This window comes from Barbus barbus (genome assembly GCF_936440315.1).
Source record: "Barbus barbus genome assembly, chromosome: 14".
Lineage (NCBI taxonomy): Eukaryota > Metazoa > Chordata > Actinopteri > Cypriniformes > Cyprinidae > Barbus > Barbus barbus.
In genome coordinates, this window is record NC_136742.1 from 27,424,006 (window position 1) to 27,438,655 (window position 14,650).

At 37.4% G+C, this 14,650-nt stretch overlaps 1 protein-coding gene across 1 annotated transcript in view; it reads left to right on the forward strand.

The window, feature by feature from the left end:
• The window catches only part of LOC306880344 (ATPase family AAA domain-containing protein 2B-like), a 95,214-nt gene that overhangs the window by 26,000 nt on the left and 54,564 nt on the right, over positions 1-14,650 (forward strand). Inside the window, exon 20 of the mRNA XM_079433827.1 lies at positions 9,173-9,308. Coding sequence (XP_079289953.1) covers positions 9,173-9,308 — 136 coding nt within the window. The remainder of the gene's footprint in view (positions 1-9,172; positions 9,309-14,650) is intronic.

Genomic DNA, 14,650 nt, shown 5'->3' on the forward strand with positions numbered 1-14,650 from the left:
GTCTCTTTAATTTGAACTAGTTTAAAGCCAAATAAATTGGAGCTGTCATTCTCATCAACACTGATGCAGAAAGCAGCAGAAACAGTGCAACAACGATCCAGTTAGAAGACGTTTCAATCCACAAATCACCCACATTTACCATAGTTTTACTGTAGTAACTCTAACGGTAACTACTAATGGTACGGTGGCAGAAACGTAGGATATTCTTATTGAGTATTATTATATTATTAATATACTAAATATGTTAAAGGAATAATGGAATATAATTACTTTATTTTGTTAATTATTCTATCAGTTGATGTGGATTTGTAATTGACTGAATGTCTTTAGGCTACTGTTTTTCAATGCAAACACCATAGAAACCTATAGTCAGGCTACTGTTTTACCATTGTAATGAGGTGCTGTACTTTTGGTTATGTATAAAAGATGAGGCTGTTACAGTTTTCACAATGGCACTGTCAAATGTACATCTGCATCCCAACTCAAGCTCCTGTTAATGTGCATTTCTAAGAGACAAAACTTGTAATATTTCATGTTCAGTGCTACCAAATCAGGTGCCGGTGCCACTGCTCTCAAATGTTAGTCTGGAGCACTGATAATATAAATTGTATTGTAAAATGTTACTGTAATTTGAAATTTAGTCTGTTTAATTGTAAATGAAAAATATAACTTTAGTAAATCATTTTTTCTTTTTTTTTAGTATAACATTATTATACCATGCATAATTTTACCTTTTTTTTTGTTTAAAGAAGAAATCAGACCAATGTACAATTGACATTTGAGGCTCAATGCTATAGAAAAGCAATAAAAGTTCAGGAAGAGTGTTTTCAGCCTTTTTTTTTATATATATATTTTATATAAAAATATGGCATGCAGCTTCAATGGCATAAATCTGTTCAAAATAATTGTTATTAATAATCGCTATTGCAATCTCAAGGGAATAATTGACAATTATTTTTGTCATAATTGTGCAGCCCTAGTTCAAATGTTCATGAGATGGATTGCCTGAGGAAAGAAACTGTTCCTGTGTCTGGTCGTTCTGGTGCTCAGAGCTCTGTAGCGTCGACCAGACGGTAACAGTTCAAAGAGGGAGTGTGCTGGATGTGAGGGGTCCAGAGTAATTTTACCAGCCTTTTTGCTCACTCTGAATAAGTACAGTTCTTGGAGAGTGGGGAGGGTTGTACCAATGATTCACTCAGCAGTCCGGACTACCCTCTATAGTCTTCTGAGGTCAGATTTGGTAGCTGTGCTGAACCAGTCAGTTATGGAAGTGCAGAGAACGGATTCAATGATGGTGGAGTAGAACTGTTTCAGCAGTTCCTGTGGCAGGTTGAGTTTCCTCAGCTGTCGAAGGAAGTACAACCTCTGCTGGGCCTTTTTGACAATAGAGTCAATGTGAATATCCCACTTCAGGTCCTGAGAGATGGTGCTGCCCAGGAACCTGAATGAATTCACTGCAGTTACAGTGCTGTTCATGATGGTGAGTGGGGGGAGAGCAGGGAGGTTTCTCCTGAAGTCCACGATGAGGATCAGGAGGTGCTTGGCCTTCACTGATGTCAGCAGGAAGTTGGATGAAACACCCGGTAGTCATGCTTTAGAATGAGAAGTAAATGCACTTTCCTGAAATGATAAATAAACTTTAAAATTATTTAAATTAATCCTTGGGAAAAAGTACATAAGTGACTTATCTTGCGTAGATGAATATGATGGTTTCTGGAATCTGTTGGTTGTATCTGTGGTTATCTGTGATCACCATATCAAAGCGAATCTGACTAACTAGTAACCCAACAAATTGAACCGACAGCACTAAATCTAAATTTTTGTTGCAGGTTTATTGTAGCTATATTGACTCTAAGTCAAATAGCAAGTTTTTAAAAAATTTTTTTTATGTAAATCAGTAATGATATTTTATAAATTATTGTTATTTTTAAAGCTCCAGGTTTGCTCTCCATGTTTGTGCGGCCCTATGTTTGGCAAAAGTTTTGAGATTTGTTGATAATTTTGTGACAATGACTATATTTATTATTATTATTATTATTATTATAAAAATAAAAAAAATACAAATATGAAACAATGAATACTGCAATTGTAATATTTCACTGTAAACTAAAGAAAATCAAGTATTTTTATTTACTGTACCTAGTAAAATTTCAATACTAATATTTATGGCGGTCTTTAATTTCTTCTTTTTCAAATGTTAAACCATCTTTTTTTTGACACAGCCATTAAAATTTCTCTTTTGTTGACAACAGTTGGTTTACAAGTGCTTCTCGTTACAAGTTTGGGAAGATTGTTGACGCGTGTTGTATTTCCAAATGTGTGCTATAAGCATCCAGCACAATCAGAGATGGAGTTCATGTGAAGCAACATTTACTGTGAACTGAGCCTTTTTGATATGACAAAACAAAAGCACAGTATGGCTTAGTGTGATTTTGATTAATCGTGCAACCCTATTTCTAATGAAAAAAAATAGTAAGGATTGAACAACATGTTTTATGCATGACCTCCCTCTGATTTTAGGGCTATTTAATAATCAGAATAGGTTTACAACTTTTGTTTTTAAATCAGAAAATGCTTTACTCTAATTTTAGGGATGGTTGTTAAAATTCAGCTCTAGGACCAACAAAACATGGTGTTCCAGAAACACGTCCTACTTGACAAAATCATGGCCGCCATCAGTCAGCATATTAGAAGAGCAGGATAACAAAAGGCTTTAACGAAGAGTGATTTGATGAAACATAATGAAAGGATTGAGAAGAAATGTGATGATGCACAGTAAGTGTCAAAATTATGAGTGAATGGCATGAGCTGATCATAACTATAGTTGTTTCAGCGAAGATTTTGATCCAGACCAGGTTGTTTTGGCCAATCTTTGAAACAAACCAAAGATTTCTTTGTGATTTGGCTTGCTTGCCATTTTGGCTTGCTTTTTGGAAAACAAGAAAGTGCCTCACTCATTCTCGCCTTCCTTTTCTCATATTAATTATACTTTTATTAACTGTATGAAATCAGCATGCTGACAGATGTGGTTGTAATATTTAAAAAAACGGCATACCTTAGTAACAATTTCCCATTCCATTCACCTCAAGTAGGCCTTGGGTGGGAAGATATTGAACCTACTTTGGTTAAAGATTGAAAACATTCCATTAGCCCAGAGCTTATCCGTATTAAGTGCAACCCAAAAATGCAAAGTAGAAGCTCGAGAACAGTTTGCACTGGCCTTCGGCTTCTGGCACGTTCAGCGAGACAGCTGTCCTCTCTGCGGCACGGCACGTCAGGGGTGAGGCCTCCGATAAATTAAAAGAAACGGGAACAAAATAACCACAAAAAATTTCTCAACTCGTCCGTTCCCTCACATTTCTTAAAAGAGAAAGATGTAGAGCCAGATGCCAGTTCCGTCTGTAAACAGCATCTGCAGTGGAGGCAGGTGGTATAGATCACAGGGAGGAGGTACGTGCCCCTGTGCTCGGGTGCGGGAAGAGTTTTGGCTCATGCCAGCGCATGTGGGAGGGATGCCAGCAGCCAGCTCCAGCAGTGTAAGGTTACACCTCAGTGTGCACTTGTTAGTTCACTATAACACCTTCAGGGTCTGCATTGAGCAGCCTGATGTCATCTTATCTGTCCGTGTAATTTTGTCTTTCAGTGTTTTAATCTTAGTTAATATGGGTAAGGAACATTTAATAAAATTAACTAATATATGGTTTACAAAATCTTTCAATACAATTGGCTTTAAAAGTGATTTTTTTTAAACTTTCTAATATTTTAGCTTAACTTGCATAAGTTCAACTAGTCTTTTTCTAAAACTTGTTTTTCAATTCAACATAATAATAAAAAAATAAAAATACAAATATTTTTTTGTCTAATTTTCCAGTTAATATATCTGAAAATTCTTGAAACAAGATAAATGTACTTGAGATGCAGTACTGTAAGATGCTAAGACTCAGTGTTGGAGATTAAATCATCAATATAATTATATTTCATCTTATTGCTCCAGCACAGTTTTTTTCCACTTTTTTCACAAAATGCATTTTTTTTTTGTATTTTAACTGGAAATTTAATTAAAACTAGGATTTTTGCAGTGTATATAGATGAATAGTCTTGCGTAGCCAGACCTTCAGACTGACGTAAATATCCCTTTAAAGGTGCCATAGAATGCATTGATACAATATTTTAAATTGTTCTCTGATATCTACATAGAAGGTATGTGGCTTAGGTAAGGTCAAAAATTCTCCAGAAACTGTTTTACATGTACATTTAGAACCCTAGGATTTCTTCCTAGAAGGAAATGGTCTGTTATTACCTTATTTGGAAGGGTCATGAATAATAATGTTAAGCTCTGCTCTGATTGGCTGTTTCACAGTGCGGATCATTGTTGAGCTCTGCTCTGATTGGCTGTTTCACAGTGCGGCTCATTTCAGTAGCTTACACAGCAGGAAGGAAACACAGGGAAAATATATATTTCAATACTTTCTCACGCAGTTATATCGTTGGGTAATTATACTGTAAATAAAATGCGGACATCAGGGAACCACTTAATATGCTGGGCATTGAAACTGCTTTGGAATGCATGATCGCTTTTTAGTTTCACTTTCAAGATTCCCGATCGCACATACTCTGTTTATACTATGGAGCGGCAGAACTTACCACACATTTTACAAGATCTGATACTTGTCAGTGGTGCTCAGGATCTGTAAATCATTCGCCATCATCCTCAGTCATCTCTCCTTACTCTGTTTATGTGGTAAGTGAAATCTTATGTACTGTAACAGGCTACCACTAGCAAGGAGCCAACCATGTCCCTTTAGTGGCTTGCATTATTTAATTAGAACGCGTTATTTGCTTTCCGTGCCTTTCTGAATACAGACACCAACCCATATCTGCACTTCACATCCCCTGCACAGCCTGCAACATATTTATTTCCATGATCTGCCATTTTTGCTGTTGTCCTCGCTTGTTTCTTCACAATGCCTGCAGAACATCTGAAGGTTAGGCTGGCGGCTGGCATAGAACATTGGCCAGTATATGCAAATGTTGGGGGCGTAACTATTACTGATCCGACTGTAACGTCACAGTCAGTGTTATGTTCTGATTCGCCTATTTTTCAGTGGTCTTTTGCATTCTCAAGATTTACATAAAGAGGAGGAAACAATGGTGTATGAGGCTCACGGTATGTCATTTCCATGTACAGAACTCTTATTATTCAACTATGCCAAGGAAAATACAGTTTTCCATTCTATGGCACCTTTAAGTTTCAATCAGTGGGGCATTTTTTCCCGGGACCGTTCAAAGTTGATACCATGATACCACATTTAACATCCTGAAAATGTTATTAAAGTAAATTTAATTGCACATGTCCTTTTAGATGTTGACTTTAAATTCAGATATCACACTGGTTTGCAAATCCCAACTGTATTATTTATCAGTTTCTTATCTGCTTGTTGTTCATTTGAAGTGAAGATGAAACATGCGTCAATAAGAGAATGACAGGAAGAGACGAGAAATGTGTTTTTGATTTCCACATTTCCTCAGGATGCATTGTTCTCTGGCGAGTTGAAAGGCCCATTTAGTCTCTCGGCTCTCTTCCTTTCAGAATCTGCATTAGTCTCCAGGGCTTCCATCAGCTCTGAGACAAATCATAAAATCACTACCTGGCTCTTTTGTGGGCTACTTGCTTTGCTTCCCTTCATCTCGCCTCAAGAGTTTGGACCAAAGAAGTCTGAAAGCTACCTGAGTGGAAACAAATCTGCCAGGAGGGGACAAAGACATAAAATAATGCAGTTGATGAGGGATTGTTTGGATCTTCAACACCCGCTCATGATTGGAAATTTAACTTAAAGTACTCTGCGGGTCCTCATTATGGAGAAATTCTCTCCTAAATCTGTCGCCGCCTTGTAATACTTGGGGAGCCCTGGAGTCTTTTTAAAGTGGCTCAGTTTGCGCTTGGATATGAGAGCTTTCCAATATTTAGGAGTCTTTAGCCTTTACCTGAATTCATTTGTCTTGATTGCTGCAGCCTTGAAGAAACTTACTTGAACTTACAGTGAAGTTTTAAATGCTGATTCAGTAAAAAAAAACTCCCAGACTTAAGTGGACTGGCACTGCACACTTTACCATGTGAAATTAGTTGAATGTAGCAATGTGAAACTGCTCATTAAAACACTCTCTTCAATGACACCTGTGACCATGTGCACCAGACACTGGTCATTATTTTCAGGTTTTCTCTTCATGCACGAGTCTTTGGCTGTCGGGAAAGATGTGTGCATCATCACATTTCTTCTCAATCCTTTCATTATGTTTCATCAAATCATTCTTCGTTAAAGCCTTTTGTTATCCTGCTCTTCTAATTGGCTGACTGATGGCGGCCATGATTTTGTCAAGTAGGACGTGTTTCTGGAACACCATGTTTTGTTGGTCCTAGAGCTGAATTTTAACAACCATCCCTAAAATTAGAGTAAAGCATTTTCTGATTTAAAAACAAAGTTGTAAACCTATTCTGATTATTAAATAGCCCTAAAATCAGAGGGAGGTCATGCATAAAACATGTTGTTCAATCCTTATTTTTAACCCATATGCATATCTCTCTCTCTGTGTATGTGTAAAATATATAGGTGTGTGTGTGCATATATATATATATATATATATGTAAATATGCTTATATATGGTGGTCACACATCTCATCGGTTTGATTTTCTTTCTTCTTTGGTTTTGCCCTATAAATACTGTATGTTTACCAACAAACTTTATTTTCGTAGTTCAAGCTGAGCAGAACAATGCTTCATGCCGGGATAATATTTTAGAGAGTCAAAGCCCGTAATGCACTGTGCTTTCGAGGGAGAAACGAGAAAAAAAGTGTTACGCAAAAGAACAAAGAATGCTGTGGGAAAACCAAATCGACAGGGTTCAAAACAAGTTTTAAATGAGTTTGTATGTTGGCTGGTTCACTTTTTGGCGAGATGTGTGATGCTTTTTAGTGGAGTCCCAGGGATTCGATCCCTGCTGGTTGGCAGCATTTGAAGAGCAGTATGGGTGATTTTGAGTGTGATTTTCATGGCAGATGTTCTCACCGTTTGTATATGTTGAATTCATGAGTCACTGTTTTTGATGCTTAACTTTAAACCATATATATATTAGGGGTGACACGGTACATGTATTCGTTCCGAACCGTCACGGTACGGGCATCTCGGTTCGTGCATGAGGCCTTACAACGAATACAGGCAATTCACCCTCAATCCAGAAGAGCGCCCGCAGCACTGCAACGCTGTTTGATAACCGCCAGCAGAAGAACAGCAAATGCCGTGAGGGGCGCACTTGAAAACAAAGCCCACTAAACAGTGACCATGTGCTGATTCTGAACGCATCTCTCACATAGACTGACAAAGGAGTATACTTTAAAGGCTTGCGCGCTCAACTGTTTGCGATTTATGGAGCTTTGTGCTCATGTATCCTACCTCTCTCATTCAGCACAAATCCAAATATTCCATAATATTTCCATATTTGTAACGTATCTGAATGCTAAACTATTATTTATTATTTAAATTATAGGCTTTGTACTTCAGTTGCGTTCCAGCGGTGACACAGGCGCGCTGATGTTTGGCTCACTGTGTTTTATTTTGAAAAAGTACCAACTGCGCTGTTGAGTTAGCAATGCTGGAACAGGTGTTTTTTTTTTTTTTTTGTATGTGTGTGCGTCTGTGTCTGCGCGCTCCGGCGCGATCACTTCAACTGTTTCCTTATACCAGCAGAATCAACTTTATACCGTGATTATTAAGAAGACAATAAGTGTTTAAATGTCTGCTTTTATTTGTGTACACTCACAATGAAAACAAAACAGATTTTTATATATATATATATATATATATATATATAACATGCAATAATATTTAGTATTTTCACATCTAGATGGAATTTCTTTTTAATTTGCACTATTGTCTGTTCAAAATAAATGAAAAGAAACTGAGCATAGTAGATATCATTTATTTTTATTTTTTTCCTGTTGTACTGAAATCGTATCTAACCGTGACCAAGGTACGTACCGAACCGTGACATCTCTGTACCATGCCACCCCTAATATATATATATTAGGGGTGGCATGGTACAGAGATGTCACGGTTGTGAAGGGATGTGAAGATTCCCCGATTCACTCGGTGCATCGGCATAAAAAGTGTGCATCGGCTACAAGTTGGCATTTGTATCGTGATGCATCGTTTCTAACATATTTGCATCAGTAAAAAATGATGTATTAACTAGTGGATGCTCTATACTTTTAGTATTTAGAAAGTGTCAAATAATCTGTGACCAGTATTTTATATGTAGATTGATTTCTCCGCTCTAAACTGTTCCTCAAGTGCGTTCTCTCATCACCTCATCTACGTGAATATGATGAATCACAACGCCACGGAGACCCAAGGAAAAACTGGGATTAAAGTCCAAAACCTGACTTGAAATAACCTAACAAATCAATCGGGGCTAAGGCGGTTCCATAAACGACAAATTAAGTTCACACAATCTCTCTAATTTGTTTGTGCACGCTTATTCTTAAGCAGCCCTTAATGCCGATCATGGATCAAATCGATCCACCATGGCAAACAGCGAATATCTGTGCTTTTTAATGCATTTGAGACGTTTTGTTTTCCTCAGTGCATAACTGACATGTCACAGGTATTTTTTTTCAACTGTAAATGTTAGAAAGTCATGCAAACATTTTGCTTTCAGGAAGTGGGCGAGGCACGCGAGAGCAACGAGCTAAACAGACTGAACAGATGGAGCGCATTAAAAGTGATCATATTTTCTCCATTGCATCGAATCAAATTCGGATCGCACTGCATTGTAATAGGGGTAAATCGCATCGCATCGGTAGCGGCTTCATGTGTATCTTTAATGTATCGCATCATTGGCTATGCATTGAGATGCGTATCGTATCGGCCTGAGTCATGAGGTGCACATCCCTAATATATAAATTTGGAATCTAAAACATTTTAATCATAAAAAGGGTGTATTAAAGACATTTCTGTATTGATTAATTTATGTAGTGTTTAAAAAACGAATTGGCTTCATGTCATTGACCTGAAATTTTAAATCAGTTGAGTAAATTATTTATTTTTGCTGACTAAATTACAAGATGCCATTTTGTGTTTCTAAATGTTTGCTGCCTTTTTTTTTTTTTTTTTTACAGCTAAAATGCATCTTCAGCCGTTCATACGGGGAGGTGGTTTGTTTAAGCATGCCAGGAGAAGAAGCACGCAGGAAGTTTTTTTCAGACCTCATTCTGGTGCAGGCAGCCAAGGCACCATCGCGCAGGAGGAAAATGGGTAAGTGTTTGCCGTGGTTAATGCAGAAGTATAGATTTATCTGTTCTTGACTGGAGGTAGAACACTGTTTTATAAGTGCCCCATTTGTGATTTAAACTTTTTTTTTTTTTTTTTTTTTTTTTTTTAGCTTTGTAAGACTTCTTTACCAACTTTCTTAATCTGTACTAGAGTAAATGCAGCTGCAGGCAGCAATTATCTGGGCCAAGCACTGTGAACGCTGTTTGTTGCATTGTGTTGAAATCTAAGCTACACAGTATATATGGTCAGATACCCTCATTGCATGGTGATATATTTTTGTTTCAAAAAATTTCAAAATACCTTGTAGGGGTGTAAGAAAATATCGATACACGTATCGCAATATTTTGTTTGGCGATACTGTATCGATTCTCCAAAACGGAATATCGATATATAAAAAAAAAAATCATACAAGATTCATGGCATTAGTTTCGTTTTGAGTTCATATCCCGACCGCTAGATATCAGTCTTCATCTCTGAACTTAAACAGTGACAGGAAATACTAGCATCAGGGCACTCCACTAATGTTAGCGTTAATATACATTTACATTTACATTTACATTTATTCATTTAGCTGACGCTTTTATCCAAAGCGACTTACAATTGCTATATATGTCAGAGGTCGCACGCCTCTGGAGCAACTAGGGGTTAAGTGTCTTGCTCAGGGACAAATTGGTGTCTCACAGTGGATTCGAACCCGGGTCTCTCACACCAAAGGCATGTGTCTTATCCACTGCGCCATCACCACCCCCCTATATAGTTTGCTGCCAGTAATGGAGGATGAAAGAATTGTTCCAGCTCTCGTTTCGGTGTACAAAGCTGAAGTGTGGCGCCATTTGGGCTTTTGTGGTAATGTCCGCGAGCGCAACCTCGGTTCTGCCGCTTGCCGCATCCTGTGTTGAAGAGCCTTTGCGCGCCGCGCAGCTGTAGCTTTCTCTCGTAATTCGGGGGCGTTTTGTGCAGTTGGGGCGGTGCTCGCGTCACGGTCTCTGCGTTTACACGTGGAACATAAATACAAACTGAAAAACCTGTGAAATCCAAGTTGAAAAGTTCTCAGTGTTTAACATCTGTATTTATTTGATTGTTTTACAATTGTTTTGTTTTCTTTAGGAATCCTGCAAGCACTTTATTTTTCATTGATATTAAGCAGATGTCATTTTTTGTTCAGATCAAATGTTATGACATTGTATGTCACAATTGTTAACTTAAACTGTGAACCTTTAGAGTCTATAAATATATATTTTTCTTTTTATAAAATACATTTTATACATGCATTTAACTGAAGAATCATGCAAGCACTTGAATATTTCCCCCTTTACTCGTACTGCACAAAAAGTGGTTCAATAATGTTGAATGTTATGGGGACTGATTATTGCAGATGCATATCCCAGTGTGTTCTGCAGTATGTTGGTTAAACTATTTTTATTTATTTTATTTATTTTTTGCTAAGGTTTGCATATGGTGGTGTGTTCTTAATGACAGCTTTCCTAAAAAATATATATCCTATTCCTAAAATAAGAAATATCCCAATATATCGCCTTGCTTACAGTATCGCAATATATCGTATCGCAACCCCTGTATCGTGATGCGTATCGTATCGCCAGATTCTTGCCAATACACAGCCCTAATACCTTGTATTCCATATGACTCCGTATATAATAGGAATTCACAGAGACCAGACCAGAGATTTGCAACCAAGTTATGGAAAAGTTACAAGGAAAAACTTCACAGGACGATTCCAGTGACTACCATAGACTCTCAGCAAGAAAAAGAAGAATGATAGAGGCTACACACACTTTTTGCTTGGGCACTAATGAGGCCATTAGCATGTGAAAGGCGTATGTGCCTACCTTCGGTCTGTCTAGGGTGTCAGACAGGATGGTCTGACTGGATGCTGATGTCATTTATTACCACTGTGACTTTAATATTCCCCACACTGTCCCTCACTTCTGGATTGGTTCAGATTCTTAAAGGGATAGTTCACCCAAAAATGAAAAATTGTTTACTCACCTTATTGTTCCAAACATGTATGACTTTCTTACTTCTGGGCAACACAGAAGAAGATATTTTGAAAAATTAAAGTCAGTGGAGTCCAAAACAACATTATATATACACGTTTATAAACAAGTTTACATACACCCAAATAATTAGTTCTTGATGGCTCAGTTTGAATGAAAGCCTTTTTGTAAACAACTGTCAATCCGATTATAGCTCAGTCCAAATTCAGTTTTGATTGGATTGAAAGGGCTGTAGACCTGAAATAATCCTAAAAAATAAAACTATAAAAAAAATGGTTAAAGTCAAGCTGCGTTAAAATATAATATTAATATTAGATCTATCTATCTATGAAAATGACAAAAGCCCATAAAATTAAAAGCTAGCTAATTCAAAGTGCTTGCATTATAATAAACTATTATACGTTGACAATTATTTTATCGCACATTAACGCAGTTTTTTTTTTTTTAATTTTTATTATGAAAGTCCGTTGCTGACTGGCTCTGAATACACATATGGCGCTTTTCCACTGCATGGTACAGCACGGTACATTTCCGTACAGCTCACTTTTGGGTGGGGTTTCCACTGGGTATGGTACCTGGTACTGTTTTAGTACCACCTCGGCCAAGGTTCCAAGCGAGCCGTACCGTTACGAAAACATGACATTTAAACTCTGCTGATCACTGATTGGCTGGAGAAAATCATCACTGCCTGCGTCATTGAACTTGCGGCACGAGACACAACAGACCTTTTTTTTTTTCACATTTGTGCCGCACCTGAACCCAACTGAACCGCGCTCTGGCCCACCTCTTCAACCGAGCCAGGGACGGCTAAACGAACCGGAGCGATCACACTAGTCAAACGAACCGGGCTTTGGTGGTCAAACGTGCTCGGCCACAGTTAAGACTGCTTAGTGTGAGTACACCCTTATTCTCCAAATCCCGCACACATGAGTCTATACTCGGAAGGTGCCTGTTATAATCTTATGATCGAGGTTCTGGACTCTGAGCAATACTTGTTTTTCTATAACAAACTATAAAATATTTTCGGTAACACTATAAGGAGTCATAATACAGAGTAGTTACCTAATTAAGTACTTAGTTACATGGTAAGTACATTTTATTTCATGTAAGTACAACGGCTACTACTAAGTACTTAATTAGGTAATTACTCTGTATTATGGACACCTTAAAATAAAATGTTACCATATTTTCTATAAAAACGTTAATGCCCTGGAAGTGGTAAATAGCTTGTTTTATATTTACTTTGATTACATTAATGTTATAAGTTGAGATTTACAAGAAATATTTTAACTACTACTTTGTAAAAGGAATACTGCTGTATAAAAAAAGCACCTTATTTGTGTTTGCAAACCAAATGTTATTGTACTTTTGAATTTATAGTAGTACTCTAAAATGAAAAGAGTGCACAATACTAGGGATGCTCCGATCAGGATTTTTGCAGCCGATACGGAGTACCGATTTCTTGTCATGGTGATCGGCCGATGCCGATTCTGATGCTTCAAGCTTTATATAACATGTGTAGTAATGTTATATAAATATTCACAAAAACTATTCCTTACACAGGGAACATTTTAATATGCCTTTAAAATGGGGTTTATGCATAACATTATGTATATCAGGATACTTAATATAAGACAAAAATAAATACAAACAAAATGGAGCAGTTTGATGCAACCCACAAGGTTTATTTAAACATTATCCAATAATAAACTGTGGAGGACAAAATAAACATTTAATCTCCTAAAATTGAGAAGTCTGATGTAACTTCGTCCAATAGAAATCTGAGAAGGACAAAATTACTTAAAAAAAACAAAGTAAAAAATAAACATTCAAACTCCTAAGAACTAAATGGAGTAGTTTAATGCAACTCATTAGGTTTAATTTAACATTGTCCAATATTAGAGAGAGGATAAAATAAATAGGAACATTTAAACTCCAACATGGAGAAGGTTGATGTAACTCATAAGGTTTAATACTGTCCAATATAAGTATAAAAATAAATAGAAATATTTAAACTACTGAAAGAACTGTATATTATAGCCTATTTTTGGCACAATGTCTTTAAGTTTAACCAAACGTTTATTTTGACGGGTTGCCGTGAATACCTTTAAAGTTCTTTGTGTATATGATATGACGCTAGCTTTACTCAAATGAAATGGTAAAATGCTCGTGAAGTGACTCTATGTCCTCATTGAGACGGCAGACGCTGAAATCCCTGCGAGCACCACTTGCGCTGTGTATGTAGTAAACAAAACCACGCGTCTGCTCCATTCACACAGAGACACGCAGAACATGCAGGATTCATATTTAAATTGACTTTTGCAGCTTAATATGTACAGATACTAGTCCATATCGTGATTTGATTTAAGTGTAATGACCTACTTTGATTAATCCGTCCTCCATGCTGTGCCGACTCGCAAAAGAGTCAAGCAGCGCGGAGAGCCGCTTCAGAAACATGCCGCGACTGGCCGGTATCAACACAAGCACTGACTAGAGTGGCCGTGTCCGGTTCCGTGGAGCCTTAACGCGCCGCAGTGATGCGCAGATCAGCTCAAACGTCACTGACATCCATTTATCATATCATCATGCAAAACATACATGACAAATAGCAAATTTTTCAGTGTTTCTTGAAGCGTCATAGCATTTCCACACCGGCGATGACATGACTGCAGCGCCAAATGATTTATGTCTCCACACATCATGTACGTCCTCATGCGTTGACGTTATCAAATTGTGATCGGTTCGTGAGATCGGTTAAGTGTCGCGAGTATCGATCGAGTAAAATGTGATTATCGGCCAATACTGAGCTCCGGCCGATCGATTGGAGCATCCCTACTCAATACACTACTTTTGAATGCATTATTGAATTTTGTGCATCATAATGGGATTAATTGCCGACAATCATGCGATGTAATTGCAATTAAAAAAGTATCGTTGCCCAGCACTATAATAAATATAAATTATGCTAAAATAGCACTACATTGTAAGGAAAGAAATGCACTTTTCAAAATATCATCTTTTGTGCTTCACAAAAGAAAGTCATACAGTTATGGAACGACATGACTGTGAGTAAATACATTTTTTGGTGTTAATAACTACTATTGCTGTCATTTGAATTATCTTCTCTCATGGCAATTACTTCCACCACCGCTGCTGGTCTTCCAGAATTGCTACTTCTGCGGATGCATAAATTGGGCGTCCTGGGTGTACCCGATGTTCTCTTCTGGATATCTTCTCCTTGTGGTCGATTGCCATGCTCATCTGCTCCCTCACAGCTGGAGCCATTATAGCAGAGAATGGCTTTCAAGT